Below are 18,271 nucleotides of genomic sequence, written 5' to 3'. Positions count from 1 at the left end.
ATCCCGTATTCCTTTGTATCCACTCGTGTATCACATTGCGCACTCGGTATCAGTTGTACGTCGACGGTTCATGATGCCACAGATGAACTACGAGGGAGCCAGAGATGCTCAAACAATGCCTCAACGTATGATTCCGACTGAAGATGCGGACGTACAAAGAGATCACCCAGTGAATAATGTGGGGGAGGGGGTGCAACGTACCTTGGCATCTGGTTGATTTATACGAGTTGTAAAGGTAATTATTGTGGACCATCGGACATGGTGAACTATGTCTTCGCGCCGAGTGGGGGAGTCCACTATCAATGAATGGATTGCGGGGTCATGTGTTATATCAGTTTTGGCCTGAAATGTATATAAGTGGTACTGAAAGGTTCCCCAAAAATTTACACATGTTTAAGGCCTGAGATTTTATAGAGGATAAGGTTGGTACTTGCGGTATGTCCGCCTACTTAATAATCATATACTTCAGTACCAAAGGAGTTAGAGAAATAACTTTAAATTTACAGAAGATCTACTCAGCGTGGACGTCATGGTTGCGGATTTTGGGATGCTTCGGAGGAAGTACAGTGGTTGACGAGATTCTGGACTATGTGGTTTGTGCCAAGATTTGTCTGTATGGAGCTCTACTTTTGTGATCGTTGTGTATAAATAGGGGTAAGGGTTACCTCTGAGAAGAATCGAAGAGTATGTTAAGAAATGGGTCAGCTCAACAGTGTCGAGACAGCATAACAAAAGAATAAATTGGCCTTGGGAGAGATAATTCTCCACAGGTGTCTGTGGCAAGCCTATGAAGAGGGCAGACCAGACAATACAACACCACCCACTTGGCTCGGTTGTCAGAAATGCTTTTGAAGGAGTTTGTTTCCCAGACTCTCCGTAATGCATGGCGCATAGGGTTTGAACGATTGTGTCAGGTCACCATGACGGTGTCATAATATGCCATCAGGTTCAATAAGTTAGCCCGTCATATTCCTACTTTGCTTTCTACAGCCAGAGAGCGAGTCCACAGACTCTTTAAAGGACTTATTATGATTGTAAAATTTTGTATGACTCGGGAGCTACAGGCTGGTACTTCATTTCCACTAGTAGTAAAAATTGCCAAGATATTAGAACGTGTTCGGGGTGAGGAAAAAGGAAACTAAGGAGACCAAGAAGTCTCGAGGTTCTGGGGGATTCAGTGGATTCTACTCTGCGAGTATAAATCATTATGGCGAGGGCTCGGGTAGTCGGCCAGCCCAGTTCGCACATTGGATTAATCGAGGTTCTCCAGTAAGTTCTTTTAATGCACCACTGACATAAGTGTCCTACAACAGTTATTCTAGTTATTTGGCACAGACTCAGTATGAGCAGCCAAACCCACAAATGGGTTGTTATGAATACGACGATACTAGGCACATCATGAAAAAAAAATCCCAAACTTGGGAGAGGCGTATTTCATCAAAGCACTCAGGCTACGTGCCCCATTGCAGTTACTACACTACCCACACGATCAGTTAAGGGTGGAGGACAGGCGGGTAGAAGGTGTCCTAGAGGTGGAGACCCAGCCGTTGTTATATTTGTTTTATGGTATGGTGGAGGTCGTTACATCAGATGGTGTCGTTGATTTAAAATAAAGGAATAATTTTCTTAACTTGATTCGGTTCTGAGTATCAAGACGATTCCTCCTATTGTGCTCCACTTATGAGTGGGCTTCGTAATTCTATAATCTACTTATGTGTCTACTTCTGTTGGGAGGTTTTATGGAGATAACTATACCTATCATTCCATGATGGACTCTAATAAGATCTGTGAGGCTAAAAGTGCCTTTCTGGTACTTATTCCGGTATGTTTTGATGTATTTCCGGATAATTAATTACAAATTGTAAATTATATGCCCTACCGGTGTGGGGTTCATTATGTGTTGTAATTTTTGTTTAACGAAAGTTATTTAAAAGGAGAAAATGGAATGTTTCGATTGGCAAGATGTGCATATTACTTGTGATTCAGAACTGAGGCTGAGGTCCTCACATTTTAAAATAAATTGATATGTTTAAACCGGTCTATGAGCTGCGGTGGAAGTTATATAAGGACGAGATCCTTGTGATAAAAATTTTTGTGTTTAAATTCCCCCTTGTGAAATCAAATTTGTACTATAGTACTAATAGGGAGTCATGCCTGCTAGGCTTATTTGAAAAACTTTTGTATGAAATTCTCTGTGCATATTTGCCAAAATATTAAATTTTATAATTATTGAGTTTTAAACTACGAGGTAGGTGCCCGCCCAGGTAGCGTTAAATATGACTCGTTAATTCGGGTAAATAATTATGAGGTCTTCATGCCTCGCATCTCGTTCTTAGTATTATGAAGGTTTAAAACGAGTTTTTTGTTAACATAAGGTTAATTGATGATTCTGTAATTAATTATGAACAACTATTAAGACCAGATTGACCCAGAAGGGTGCCCCATTTAGATGGTCAAACGAATGTGAGTTGAGCTTTCAGAAGCTGAAGACCGCTTTGACTACAACGCTAGTGTTGGTATTACCCACAGGTTTAGGATCGTATACGGTATATTGTGATGCCTCTCATATTAGGCTTGGTGTAGTATTAATGCAAGATGGCAAGGTAATTGAATATGTGTCGCGGCAAGTGAAAGTTCACGAGAAGAATTATCCTGTTCATGACTTAGAACTGGCAGCCATCGTTCATGCACTAAAGATTTGGAGGCATTACCTCTATGGTGTCTCGTGTGAGGTATTTACTGATCATCGTTGCCTTCAGTACCTGTTCAAACAAAAAGATCTTAATTTGATGCAGAGAAGATGGTTGGAGTTGTTGAAAGACTATGATATCACCATTTTATATCACCCCGGAAAGGCCAATGTGATGGTCGATGCTTTGAGTAGAAAGGCTGTGAGTATGGGCGGTCTTGCGTATATTCCGGTTGGTGAGAGGCCATTAGCTGCATATGTTCAGACTTTGGCTAACCAATTCGTGAGGTTAGATGTTTCAGAACCCAGTCGAGATCTAGCTTGCACAATGGCTCGGTCATCTTTATATGAACGCATCAGAGAGAGGCAGTATGATGGTCCTCGTTTACTTGTCCTTAAGGACACGGTGATGCCAAACAGGTTGTTGTGGCGGAAGATGGAGTTCTACGAATGCAGGGTCGTATTTGTGTGTCTAATATGGATGGGCTTCGTGAATTAATTCTTGAAGAGGCACACAGTTCCATGTATTCTATTCATCCAGGTATCGCCAAAATATATCAAGATTTTCGGCAATATTATTGGTGGAGGAGAATGAAAAAGGATATAGTTGCATATGTAGCTCGGTGTCTGAATTGTCAGCAAGTTAAGTACGAGCATCAGAGACCTGGTAGGTTGCTTTAGAAGTTAGAAATTCAGGAATGGAAATGAGAGCGTATTACTATGGATTTTGTTGTTGGACTCCCACGGACTCAGAGAAAATTTGATGCAGTTTGGGGTCATTGTGGATAGGTTGACCAAGTCAGCACATTTCATTCCAGTGGCAGCTACCTATTCTTCAGAAAGGTTAGATGAAATTTTCATTCGTGAGATTGTCCGCCTTCAAGTTGTGCCAGTGTCTATCATTTCTGATCGAGGTACGCAGTTTACCTCGCACTTTTGGAGGGCAGTACAGTGTGAGTTAGGTACGGGGGTTGAGTTGAGCACAACATTTCATCCTCAGACGGACGAACAGTCCGAGCGTACTATTCAGATCTTGAAGGATACGCTCCGCGCCTGTGTTATTGACTTTAGAGGTTCTTGGGATCAGTTTTATCCATTAGCGGAGTTTGCCTACAATAACGGCTACCATTCGAGCATTCAGACGGCTCCATATGAGGCATTATACGGAAGGCGATGTCGTTCGCCAGTTGGCTAGTTTGAACCGGGAGAGGCTCGGTTATTGGGTACCGATTTGGTACAAGATGCCTTGGATAAGGTCAAGATTATTTAGGATCGACTTCGCACAGCTCAGTTTAGGCAAAAGAGTTATGACGACTGTAAAGTTCGTGATATTGCATTCATGGTTGGAGAAAGAATATTGCTTCGGGTATTGCCCATGAAGGGTGTTATGAGATTTGGGAAGAAGGGCAAGTTGAGCCCTAGGTATATCGGGCCATTTGAGATCCTCAAGAGAGTGGAGGAGGTAGCTTATCGACTTGCGTTACCTCCAGGGTTATCCTCAGTTCATCCGGTATTCCATGTGTCTATGCTACGAAAATATTATGGTGACCCGTCCCACGTGTTAGATTTTAGCTATGTCCAGTTGGATAAAGGTTTGACTTACGAGGAGGAGCCGGTGGCCATTCTAGACCGGCAGGTTCGTCAGTTGAGGTCAAAGAGTTACCCTTCAGTTCGAGTGCAGTGGAGAGGTCAGCCTATTGAGGCAGCTACTTGGGAGTCCGAGTCCGATATGCGGAGTAGATATCCCCACCTTTTTACCAGCCCGGGTATTTTTCTATGTCCGTTCGAGGACGAACGGTTGTTTTAGAGGTGGAGAATATGATGACCCAAAAGATCATCTTATATTTTAGAACTCGAATCTGCGCTCTTAAACCTTAAAAATCTCATTTTTTTTCCCTTCTCGATTTGTGTGCGCAGTCCGGGCAGGTTTTCGAAAAGTTTTTATGTTGAAAATTGATGAATATAAGAATTTATGCCTTAAAAGTTAATTTTTATTGACTTCGGTCAATATTTTTGGTAAACGGTCCCGGATCCGTGCTTTGGCGATCCCGGTAGGTCCGTATCGAATTATGGGACCTGGGCGTATGCCCGGAATCGAATTTGGAGGTCCCTAGCTTGAGTTATGAATCTTTGATGAAAATTAAAAGTTTGAAAATTATTTATTTTTAAGAATTGATTGATATTTGACATTATTTGTATCGGGTCCGTATTTTGGTTCTGGAGTCCGGTACAGGTTCATTATGATATTTAAGACAAGTCTGTGAAATTTAGTGGGAAACGGAGTTGATTTGACGTGATTCGGATGTCCAGTTGAGAAAATAGAAATTTAAGTGTTCTTGAGAATTTCATTTGAATTGGTGCTAAATTTAGAGTTCTAGGTGTTATTTTGGCGATTTGATCGCGCGAGCAGGTCCGTATGATATTTTTAGACTTGTGTGCATGTTTGGTTTGGAGCCCCGAATTGTTGGTAAGTGATTCTAAACCATTTTCTTTCAGTTACCCATTACATATCTTGAATTTTCAACCTAAAATCTAGAGTTTTCATGGTAGAATTAGGGGTTAGAGTAGGAAATAGGAATTTCGGAAATTTGGGGATTTAGACCTCAATTTGAGGTCGGATTCCAAAACTAATTACATATTCGGGCTCGGGGGTGAATAGATAAAAATATTTTGGTCCAAACCTCGAATTTTGACCAAGCGGGCCCGGGGTCGATTTTTCGACTCTTTGGAGGAAAAAGTGAAAAATTTAATTTATGAAATATCATTGATTTCTTTAGCAATATTTGATATTATTGAGTCATTTTTGAATAGATACGAGTGGTTTGGAGGTGAATTCCAAAGAAAAAGTTGTGATTGAGAATTAAGTGGCCTTCGGAGCGAGGTAAGTGTTGTGTCTAACCCTGACTTGAGGGAATTAGGAACCCTAGATTACTTGCTAAATAAAATTCCTGTGAGCGGTGTATATGTGAGGTGACGAGTATTTATGCACCGCCAATTTACTTATTTTTTTATGTTTCTCAGTTTTTCTTATATTGTCTCATTCCTATGCCTAATTGCTATGTGTTAAACTAGTGTTGTTCAATTTATCGTTCTGATCATGTTTACGAATTTTCTAGTGATAATTGAGTTTTTATTTCAAAGTTGAGATTGATGTTATGGAACCAAATGTTAAAGTAAGGTTTGTACTTGTTATTCTATCTCCCTGTTGATATTTATGCATTGCATTGTGGTAAGGGAGAGTGTTAATGTACGAAGGGTGATGTTGTGCCATATTGTGAGTGTTAATGCACGAAGGGTGATGTCGTGCCATAATGTGAGTGTTAATGCACGAAGGGTGATGTCGTGCCATGATATGAGAGTAAAAGCACGAAGGGTGATGCCGTGCCGTTTCTATTAATTTTATGGTGAGATTGAGAGTAAAAGCACGAAGGGTGATGCCGTGCATTTTTCTTTACTGTATTCACTATTCCTGTTGATTCATGGTATATTGACTGCTCCGGTGATCATTCTGTTGTAGTTCTTTATCTTGTATTCCCCTCAGTATGTCTCCCCTCCCGACATTTTCTATTTAGTTCTTCATTCCTGTTATTTACGTATACACTGTTAAATTGTATAGGTTGATTGTAGGTGCCTTGCCTTAGCCTCGTCACTATTTCATCGAGGTTAGGCTCGATACTTACCAATACATGGGGTCGGTTGTACTGATGCTGCACTCTGCACTTTCTGTGCAGATTTTGATACCGGCTCAGGTTGATCGAGATTTGCTATTGGTCCGCTGTCCGGAGACTCAAGGTAGATTTGTCGGCGTTCACAAATCTTGAAGTCCCCGTCTATCTTTTTATGTCCTATTCTTTTCTTTCATTCAGACAGTTGTATTTCTTTCAGACTATTACTTATAGTAAATTCTAGAATGCTCGTGAATTGTGACACCAGATCCGGATGGTAGTAATTAATACAGTTTTATGATATTCTGCACTTATTATATTTTATTTTACTTAATTATTGTTATTTACTGAATGGAAATAAGGAATTGGTTTAATGATTCTCTAACGTTGGCTTGCCTGGCAAGTAAAATATTTGGCGCCATCACGGTCCCGTCGGTGAAAAATTTCTGGTCGTGACAGAAATATTTGTGATTCTCTTATGGGATTAATATTTAGTTAAATATGAAGTGCTCTATTTTTATTAACTTTAAATAATAGGTTGTATGATCACTTTTTTATCAGGTATTAGTGAAATGCATCAATCTCTTTGTTCTTCCATATTCATATGTCAAGATCTATTAAATTCTTATATCTTTTTTCGAATTTGAAGTGCTATATATTTCGATAATTTAAAATTAAATAGAACATATCATTATATAGGTATCATATTGATTTTTATGTTTAATTATTAAATTCAGTTAATCTTGAAAGTGTATATCAACGAAAAATTATTGCGAGACGACTAAAAAATAACTATGATATGTTACTAAGAAAATTCTCTCATAAGAATATGTTAATAGATCGTATTTATGTCAACCTATTCAATTTTTATTAAATATATATTTGCTTATCAAAAATTTAACAAAGTAAGATTAAAATAATATTCATATAACAAAAAAAAATCGAAAAATCCGACAAAAACGAACCAATCCAAACCGATATAGTTGGTTTGGTTTGATTTTGATAAAAATTGAACTAACTCGGTCCATGTACACCCTTATTGCATAGCAAAGGATTTCACACATGCAGCTCTCCATGCATTAATGATTTTGTTGCGTTTTATATTGCTGAAGTACTTCTAAGAGCTGTAGCCTGTACTTTAATGCTGCTTGCCACTTTGACTCATTGTTCCATGGTCAGAAATTGAACTACCTAAAGAATGTCACAGTCGACGGAATGGCATTGATCATACGAATTTCATTTTCCCTTCTCTTCTGGTCTTTGCTTTCAATATGAAAAGGAAGAAGCATTTAGTGCACAACAAAGGCTACGACCGAAAAATTCTGACGCTAGAAATTATCATTGTCATCAATAAACCCAACCTAAGTTGTGCGCCTAATTAATATCATGGGGAGAAACCAATGAAATCTGTTGAAGTTGAAAAAGACTTGTATATGCTCGCTGTGTTTATCCTCCATGTCTGCTTGTAGAAATTATTAGACAATTCTATCAGATGGAATTAATACCAGAGGTTCCCATGGTTAACTGTAGCTATAAAACAATTTTTATTCATCACTCGAATTTAAGTCTCTTACAACAATAGCAAGAAGCTAAAATGGAAGTTCAATTATTTATTTATTTATTGGCAGTTTGGCTCCAAGAAAGGAGAGGGAAAAGGAAAGGAAAGTGAAGCCAGTTTCCATCAGCTAGAGTCGTGCTAATTTTCTAGTTTGGATATTTTGGTTTCATATTATATCAAATTTAATCTACTTTTCAATGTAAGGCTAAAAGCAAGCGGAATCAGTGGACACAATATAACGAGTAGATGGATCACAAGTAGAAATTCTAACTCTCAATGGGACCATACTGCTAGAAATTAAGAGATCATTTTGTTACCACTTACTAATATAATGATGTTTACTTGCATAAACTGCAGAAGATTTCATTGAACTACAAACTGCATGCTTTTAAGTAGTATATATTTGGTATAAATTGGAAATTTGAACCTAAATATTGCACGATGGAGTTGCAAGTTGCAACCGTGATGATGCAAATCTAATTTCATATTGTATTAAACAATTAGCTATACAAAAATATTGGTTAAAAACAGTGCTAAAGTTGCTCTTAATTATTTTAATCTGGACGCACTTCCTGGGAATTGAACGCCAATTTTCTATTTCTTTCCGTCAAGGTTGAGAATGAGATCTTAATAAGTTGAAAATTATATAGTCAATAACTAACCTTTTGTCTCTAACCTTCATATTATCCATTGTCACATCCATATATACCAATAAAGAAAATGAAAAGATAGAGAAAACCCCTCCTTTGTTTAGTCTCGAGAAAGTCTTTATACGCTAGTTGAGTTTGGTTCAGTTTGACTGGTATATTTATTCGCATTTGCCACTTAGACCAACTTTCGTTAATTTTCTTCATCTCTTTTGCTTTTCACAAGTCTCATTTCCGAATTACCGAATAGTACATCTGAGTATGGATTATTAGTATGCAGTAATAACTAACATAATATATAGTTATTATTTGGTATAACTAAGTTCATAAAAAAAAATTGAAAATGATCTAGAACGAGTAACTCCTGCTTCTGTTATTGCGACTTATAAATCCGTAGGTAATTATAATTCATTCGATTTTCTTAAACACGTTTAAATCAATTATTTAATCTATGACCCACTTATTTAAACATATTAACTAACTCCAAACTTAACGTATATAAAAGACATAAACAGAACCTCAGGACTGGGTGTTTAAATTCTAATTATCACTGAGGGGCCAAAGTTTTCAAATACACTTCATCAACAGTAAGAGGTCCACATCAAATGCGAAAAGCACAAACACGAAATTAATTGTAGTAATAAGGAACTCAGCTAGGTTTTCATTCTTTTATAATAAATAAAATTTAGAAGTCCTCTAAAGGTAAATAGATTCCTTTCATCCATTTCCTATGTTGAGGAACTATTCTAATGTTCAGAATAGTATTTTGAGAAAGAAAAAACACATTCACCTTCTGTAACAACTACGCCTACAAAAGGCAGTTAGCTTGATTCTTAATCTTTGCTAGATTATAAGAAAAGCAGAACAGGAAAGGAACTACAACCGCAATCTAAAAGATAAAAGACTGCAAATGGATTAATTTCAGGGGCAAAGTTTTAACCAAATGCCATAGACCACCACAAGACAGCTTGTCGATATCACAACCCAACTTTACCCTTCACAGCTGCAGTTGGTGTTGAAATTTGCTGGAACTGAGGTCAGGTGAATGTGGATAATATGTTGTTCCTAGAGAAGCTAGAACTGAGAAAGGCAATGGCACCGCTCAATGCACAAGAGCAACAGGAATTAGAGACCAATGAAATAAACTACATTCAGCAAATAAAATGCTCTACTATAAGCCTCAACAGATCATGTCATCTTGTTTTGCAAATTGAACACTTCTTCTAGTAAGCTCATATGTGTCGAACATCTGAGTCAACCTAGAGAAGAGGGGAAACAGGTGCACAGATATATGTAAAACTAGTATAAATTCGGACGATGAAAAGTGATTCAAGAAACAGCATAACCGATTATAGTTGCATCAACAATTAGCACCATCATCACCTATTTTAATCTACAAGTAGATTTTGATGTTCCAGTACATTTGTTAAGCTAGTTCAGGAATAAAAAATTGGAGAAAATCAGGTTCATTCACCAAATCCATAAAGCAACAAGGCCACCTATAACATAGATCAGAACAAGAGAAAAACTTACAAGCAACCAAAGAAGACTGCTTCACCTAATGGCAAGTCAACTAGTAGAAACAGATGACGCACACTGCAAGTTTTTGAGCTCAGCTTCTACCTTCTTGACATCAAAGTAATCCTGAAGTGCTGTCATCTTAATCTTGTTGCATTTCAAGCTTTTAATTGCATCCGCGGTGGCCAAAGCCCCTGCAACTGTAGTTATTACAGGTATCTTGTACGCGAGAGCCATCCTTCTCAGCTTCCGGCCATCAATCTGATCAAGTGTGTCCCCTGAACTTGTGATCACCATCAACTGAATCTGCCCATTGGCAATGAGATCCGCAGCATGTGGCCGCCCTTCATGCATTTTAAGCACTCGTTCCACTGGCATGCCTTCTAATTCAAGTACACGTGCAGTTCCAGAAGTTGCAATGATTTGAAATCCAATCCCCAAAAAGGCTCGAGCAATTGTGGTAAGTTGAGGTTTTGTCAATTCATTTAAACTGAGGAATAGAGTGCCCGAAAGTGGCATTTTCTGTCCAGCAGCAATTTGTGCTTTGGCAAATGCAATTGATGACTCATAGTGAATACCCATTACCTCACCAGTGCTGCGCATCTCAGGACCAAGAAGCACATCACATCCTTGGAATTTCTCAAATGGAAGAACAGCTTCTTTAACTGATACATGTCTTGGGATAACCTCCTTGGTGAAGTTTAGGTCATGTAGTGATTTACCTGACATAACTAGAGAAGCGTATTTAGCCAATGGGTGCCCAATCGCCTTGGAAACAAAAGGAACCGTCCGTGATGCACGGGGGTTAGCCTCAAGCAAGAACACCTCACCAGAAGCACTGATGGCATATTGACAATTCATGAGGCCACACACATTTAGCCTCTTTGCTAATTTCGTAGTCCACAACCTAATAGTTTCCAAGCATGAATCAGAAATTGTTTGTGTAGGAAGCATGCACGCTGAGTCACCTGAATGAACCCCAGCCTGCTCAATGTGCTCCATTATTCCACCGATGACCACATTACCATGCAAATCAGCAAGTGCATCAATATCAATCTCTACAGCATCGGTTAAATACTTGTCAATCAGGACAGGGCGCTCCGGATCTACCTTAACAGCATTTTCAAGGTATGTCACTAATTTGTCATTGTTGTAAACTATCTCCATTGCCCGGCCACCTAAGACATAAGAGGGTCGGACGACAACAGGGTATCCTACTTCTGTCGCAATGGCAACGGCATCCTTTTCGCTCTTTGCAATACCCCCTTTTGGCTGCACGATCTGTAGTTCATTCAGGATGGCGTTGAACCTCTCCCTATCTTCAGCTGCATCAATGGAATCAGGTGATGTACCCCAAATGCGAACAAAGCCAGCTCCACTTCTGGTCTTAGGCCTTCGCTCATCCAAGTAATTCTGAATTGGAAGAGCCAGTTTCAATGGGGTTTGACCTCCAAATTGCACAATGATACCATCAGGTCCTTCCAAGTCTATAATATTAAGAACATCCTCGACTGTCAGAGGCTCAAAGTAGAGACGATCACTTGTGTCGTAATCTGTAGAAACTGTCTCAGGATTGGAATTCATCATAATTGTTTCATAGCCTGCGTCCTGTATAAACCAAAAAAAAAAAATCAAGGTTGGAAACCAACATAGGAGCAAAGTAGTAACCTTAAAATGCCAACTATGAGAATTAAGACAGAACAAAAGACCAATATATTATTTTTCAAATACTTCATATGCGAAGACAAAAACTATGATTTTTCTATTTTCTGCATTGTGCAATCAGAAGTTCATCATTCTAAAAAGGTGAAAATCCATTCAACCAATGTTATATTTCTTATTGGAGCCATGCTATTGGAGTCTTCCATATTAAAAGGAACCTGTAGATCATGCCATTCATTTCCCAGAATTTATCGACTTTTGGATTTCAGTAGTATTGCAGAATAATCAGATAATTTGAATCATTATATGGAAGAAACCTTATCAGAACGTAAACCTCTATCAAATTCTGATCAAGTTATTCATTGGCAGTTGAAGAAGTATACCATAAAAGGCAATGCAGCAAAATTTAGACCCTAAATCAATCATCAAGAAACACAAACCTGAAGGGCAAAGGATGTATGACAGCAACAATAATCAAACTCAATACCCTGTCCAATTCGATTTGGTCCACCACCTAAAATCAACACTTTCTTCCTACCTGTAGGAGCTGATTCACACTCAATGTCATAAGATGAATACATATAAGGTGTATCAGCCTCAAATTCTGCAGCACATGTATCAACTCGTTTATATGCTGGTTTCACACCCAAAGACAAACGCCTTGACCGAACCTCCTCCTCACTGGACTTTGTCGCAAAAGCTATCTGTCTGTCACTAAACCCTCTCTTTTTCACTTCATAGAAGTCATCCTTTGTTAAGTCCGACAAACTGCGAGCCAGAAGGAACTGCTCCACATCTACAAGCTCTCTTAGCTGAGTGAGGAACCATTTGTCTATGTAACTGAGCTCAAAGATGTCATCTACCTTCATCCCCCTCTTCATTGCAGCATATACCGCATGGATGCGATCAGGATTAGGAACCCGAAGACTATACTTCAATTTGTCCCAATCCCAGTCCAATTCCTTAACCTGGGTACAGCCCCATCCGGAATAACCACATTCTAGAGACCGCACTGCTTTTTGGAAGGATTCTTGGAATGTGCGACCTACTGCCATGGACTCACCGACAGACTTCATCTGAGTTGTCAGTATGGCCTCAGATCCAGGGAATTTCTCAAATGCAAATCTAGGTATCTGCAAAATGTACATTGTTTAGACAACTAACTGTGAATGTATAAATAATGGAGTTCGAAATAAAAAAACAGCAATTTACGTCATCTTCATATCATGAAATAATAAAAAATGCCAATTAAAGTATTATCCCACAACCAGGTTTTGAAATATTGTGTCAAGATTGTAACAACGCTGCATACACTCTCTTGTAAAATACTTGCCAGCAGCAATAAGAATACTACGATAATTCAAAGAACAAATATAGGAATCAAGCTGATGACAGAGATGCCAGGATCATTTCCGTTGGCAAGAATCATATGTTCCTGTTTCTTTATCCTAACCTGTCTCTACACAATCCAGGTCGAAATATTAGCCATATTTTGGTCATAACTGGGACCAAATAATTCATTGTACCATAGAAAAAAGGGTGGTGAATATTTCTGGTTGTCAAGTTACACTAACATGTTATAGAGATGAGTATGTGTGAAGGCCATAAATAGACACCTTAGTAGAAACAAGATACCATTCTTACTCCTATATAACTGAATTGAGACAACCGAATGAATATTATCGCATTCTTTTATAAGTAACAGCTCATAAAATTTCTAGGGAGAAAATTAACACATAAGAGAAACATACTACACACAAGGCGATCGGAATTTAAGAGCAGCAATAAAGTTAAAGATAAAGATACTTGCCTTTGTAACTACATAATCTATGGATGGCTCAAAACTAGCTGGAGTCTTCTTTGTGATATCGTTAGGAATCTGATCCAGAGAGTATCCCACTGATAGCTTAGCAGCCATCTTAGCTATTGGAAAGCCAGTAGCTTTTGAGGCTAAAGCTGAAGACCTCGAAACTCTAGGATTCATTTCAATTACCATGACTTCACCATCAACTGGATTTACAGCAAACTGTACATTAGAACCACCACACTCAACTCCGATTTCCCTGATGATGGCAATCGAATAATCCCTAAGTCGTTGATACTCTTTATCTGTCAAAGTCTGAGCAGGAGCCACAGTGATGGAGTCCCCCGTATGAACTCCCATAGGATCAATATTCTCAATTGAACAAATGATAACCACATTGTCGGCCAAATCTCTCATAACCTCAAGCTCGTATTCTTTCCAACCTAACAAAGACTTCTCAACCAAAACTTGTGATGTCAAACTAGCTGCTAACCCCGACTTACATATCGCCTCGAATTCCTCCCTGTTATAAGCAATTCCACCACCAGTCCCACCTAATGTGAAAGCTGGCCTTATAATCAATGGAAACTCCCCGATTTCACCGGCTATCTCGATACACTCCTCCAAAGTATTTCCAATGCCTGAAGGTGGAGTCTTTATCCCAATATTCTTCATTGCCTGCTTAAACAAATCCCTATCCTCCGCCTTCTTTATGGCGCCAAGCTTCGCCCCAATCAACTCGACCCCATACTTATCGAGCACCCCACTCTCCGCCAACGCTACAGCTAAATTAAGAGCAGTTTGGCCACCCATTGTAGGCAACAATGCATCAGGCCTCTCTCTCTCTAAGACTTGCTCCACAAGTTCAGGTGTCATTGGCTCAATATAAGTCCTGTCTGCCATCTCAGGGTCAGTCATAATCGTTGCAGGGTTCGAATTAATCAGTATAACCTCATACCCTTCTTCCCTGAGAGCCTTACAAGCTTGAGTACCTGAATAATCAAACTCACAAGCTTGTCCTATCACTATTGGCCCTGCACCCAGTATCAAAATCTTCTTTATATCTGTTCTTTTACCCAATTTCTGCTGCTTCCCCTTTTGAACAACAGAATCATTACTGGGGCTTTGCTCATTGACAATCGAAAAATTCACCCTTTTGCGCAAATGGGTGTGACCCAAAACGGATGGCCGAGATTGGAGGTGCAGAAAAGAGGAGCTTTTGTAAACTGCAGCTTTTGATGAATATAATGGGAAAAGGTGGGTTCTTGATGAATATATTTTGGAAGGAGGAAGAACAGAGGAAGAAGATGAAGACATGAGCCTATATGCAGCATTTTCACAGTGATTCATACAATAACCCATCTTCATTGAGCTTTTTCAAACAGTGTGAAGCAAATTGATTAGGGTTCTGTAGAAGATTTTAGAGGAGGTGAGCTTTTCAGAGGAGAGTGGAGCGGGGAGAGATGCTGGTTTCAGGTGAGGCTAGGGTTTTAGAACTCTTATACAGGTCGTGGATTATGAATTACTAGGTACGGATTTTAACCCAAAAAAAGGCTTAACTTCAACCATATTACTACTATTATGGGAAAATAACGATTTTATTGCTTTATTCCAATTTTGATCCTTAAGTTATTCAACATTGGACGTTTAACTGGGTGGACGTTCGGAAAGTTCGGATTGCATATGAAAATTTTGGTTTGGATTTTCGGTTTTCGGATTGAAATAATGATAATTCAAATCCAATTCAAATAAGTTCGGATTGGATCGGGTTTTTAAGTTCGATTTCGGATTAATTAATTTGAATATTTTGGATTTTCAGTTTTGAGCTTATATGTTGAGAAGTTTCTTCTTTTTATAAAAATAAATATCCAAATGAGTACTCATGTTAAATTGCCTGAAAAGTTACTCATTCTCACCGCAATTATCCAAATGAAATATTTAAAATAATGAATTTATTTTTAAAAATATAATAGAGACATTAATACGGCCGATAAGAAGTAAAAATAGTAAAACCATGTCCAAATAAAAAGTATTCTCACAGTAACTTAGTAATTAATATTAAATAAATGAGACAATATCTAATGGGTAGGGTATTGAACTTATTATTATTGACATATGGATAATGAACTAAATATAAAGTATAAGAAATTCGGGTTTTCGGATATCCAAAATTCGAAGTGCCAAATCCAATATCCAATCCGAAATTCAAAAATTTTAAAAATTAAATCCAAAATTCAATCCATAATCCGAAAATCTAAACCAAAAATTCAAAAAAATCGGATTTCGATTTGGATTTCGGGTTTACGCAAACTATGCCCACCTCTACGTTTAATCTCTGGTTGAATTGAATGTGCGCTTTTAATCTCAAAAATATTTGCTCTCTTTTTAATTGAAAAATGTGAACAAAAATCTCAACAAGATATTTGCTTACTTTCTTGCATTTCCTAAAATTAAACACATCTAAAATTCTATTTGTGATTTTATTTTTTCTTTTAGTCATTCGATTTTAATATATTTAGCTACGAACATACCTCGTGTTTCAAAAACTAAACACTTAACATTCTTATTAAATGAAAATATTATTCATACTAATATGTGTATAGGATTTTTGTATAGGAGAGTGCAAGTATTTGATAGAAAATACATGAGATATATCTTTAATTAAGTCATATTACACGAGTGATTGTATAATTTGGTATGTGAAATGAAGAGAAAAAGTTCAAAATCATACATTATCTTTAATTTTATACTCAAAGTCATATATATTCTTTCACATGGAGTACTAATAGTCCATTTACTTTAACATAGTGGTGCATATTTAATCAAAACCTTAAACGCCGTTAGTTTTTTAACAGAGGCCTGTCACATAATTTTTGTTCCCTCCAAACGAATAGCAATTATATCTATCTAAAGAAAGTCATTTATATTCTTGCTTACCCAAAAGAAAGAAAGATAACGGGTGCAGTGCTGAATCTTTTATTGGAGAACATGTTGCAGACGATAAGTTAAAACGTGAAGCTAATTGCTAGTGCAAAGGGAGAGCTTGAACATTTGGTGAAAAAAAAGTTAAAAACGTCAATGTTTTCGTAGCTATAAAGGATGCTGCGAAAACTCAAAGCAACATCAAGCACTGGAAGAAAGTTTGTCAGAAAAACTCATATTAATATAGTATACAAAGCTGAGGATATCTATCAATCTTGATAAGCTCTTGGTTCAAGCGACGCTGCACGCTAGAGAAAAATAAAATTAAAAGAATATTGATTATTCCCAACACAGTCAAAGAGCTCGAAAATCGGGTGAGAACCGTCATTGAAAAGGTGATGAAACTTTGTGAAGAAAACGTCGGCAATATTTCGGATTTTCCAAAAGTCAACTTGGTTTTCATAAAATTCGGCTCCTTCCTTGTATTACTCTCTTGGCAAAAAACGAATGGAAGAATGGTAGCTAATCAGTTGTAGGGAATAAAGAAGTTTCCGTAAAAAAATTAATGGTATTTAGGGTTATGACTAAAAGTGCACTATTTTGTTAAAATAAATGGACTATCGATGCTATATGTGAAAGAATATGTATGATTTTGAATGTGAAGCTAAAGATAATGTATAATTTTGGACTTTTTCCTAAAATGAATGTAAATAACTTTTTTCAATGACTTGAAAGTTAAAAATATCATAGTGCATCAATTCTGGTGCAGGTACATTTTTTTTTCTGTATGATGTGCTAAACTTCAAAAGGCAACGTGAGAATTTAGACATGATTGGTACTTGATCTAGGCCAAACCCATATCACAATTAAGTAATGAGGCGATCGATGCAATAATAAACCCAACGAAGATCGGGATCGAATCCTCATGGAGTTAGAATATGGGATTAGGAGTATATCTAAGTTAATTGCAAGTTTTGGCTTCAATTACACCTTCACAACTTGATTGGTGTTCTACTTCTACCTTACTCTATTGTTTGCAAGTATAAAACTAAGCACAATATTTTTTATTTTGAATTTTTCAAATGATTAAAAGGGACTAGGGTCGTGACTTCTACCTAGTTGGTTATCTAAGGGTTATAAACTCCAGGGCAAGTTTGATTAGTTGGGGTCGTGATGTAGCAATTACATCCGGATACTCACTCTATACCTCTTGGTAGTTTAAGTGATTTTGCTCAATTTGGCTTTCTCAAGCCCAATTGGGTATTTGCACTATACAAGTGATATTAGCTCAAGTCGGGTATTACTATCTCTAGGTTTAACTCTTTAATTATGGCTATCAATTTCTTGAGTTCACCCAATTTCTTGTTAGCCAAGTTTTCCTAGACTTAGTCTCTTTTTCTCAAGTAAAGGCTAAGTCAAATAGGCATGAATCAATATTTGCAACCATTGATTCTAGGGCTCAATCATGAACAAGGCTAAATATCACTAACCCAATCAAAAATAAGCCCTAAATTAAACACCCATCAAATACCCACACTAGGGTTGGTGTCATGACCCAAGTCGATGGGCCGGGCCGCGATGGACACCCGGTACCTTACTCAACCGAGTACCGACGTAACGTATCTTTATTATTACATCATCATATACACGTGACATACGGGCCTAATAGGCCAACAACATCATTTATAAACTCAAAACATATGCTGACAAGGCCGTACAATCTTTCACGTACACGGCATATGTCTACAAGCCTCTAAGAGTACATAATCATAAAGGTCGGGACAGGGCCATGACATACTAATCAGT

At 37.8% G+C, this 18,271-nt stretch overlaps 1 protein-coding gene across 3 annotated transcripts; it reads right to left on the bottom strand.

Moving 5' to 3' along the window:
- Positions 1–9,191: 9,191 nt before the first annotated feature.
- Positions 9,192–15,068, bottom strand: LOC104088841 (carbamoyl phosphate synthase arginine-specific large chain, chloroplastic). 3 transcript variants are annotated; one of them, XM_070177534.1, is made up of 4 exons: positions 13,550–15,068; positions 12,180–12,872; positions 10,093–11,685; positions 9,192–9,639 (listed from the first exon to the last, which is right to left on the bottom strand). In XM_070177534.1, the coding sequence occupies exons 1-3, from the start codon at positions 14,909–14,911 to the stop codon at positions 10,129–10,131; spliced, it is 3,612 nt and encodes a 1,203-aa protein (XP_070033635.1). In that variant the 5' UTR covers positions 14,912–15,068; the 3' UTR covers positions 9,192–9,639; positions 10,093–10,128. The 3 variants fall into 3 exon arrangements, with proteins under 3 accessions (XP_070033635.1, XP_070033636.1, XP_009591881.1); XM_070177535.1 differs by lacking the exon at positions 9,192–9,639 and adding an exon at positions 9,668–9,818; XM_009593586.4 differs by lacking the exon at positions 9,192–9,639 and having other exon boundaries at positions 9,888–11,685.
- Between the last annotated feature and the right edge of the window lie 3,203 nt (positions 15,069–18,271).

This window comes from Nicotiana tomentosiformis, chromosome 6 (assembly GCF_000390325.3).
Source record: "Nicotiana tomentosiformis chromosome 6, ASM39032v3, whole genome shotgun sequence".
Taxonomy (NCBI): Eukaryota; Viridiplantae; Streptophyta; class Magnoliopsida; order Solanales; family Solanaceae; genus Nicotiana; species Nicotiana tomentosiformis.
Note: the sequence above shows the minus strand (reverse complement) of the source record. Positions and strands in the feature narration are given on the sequence as shown.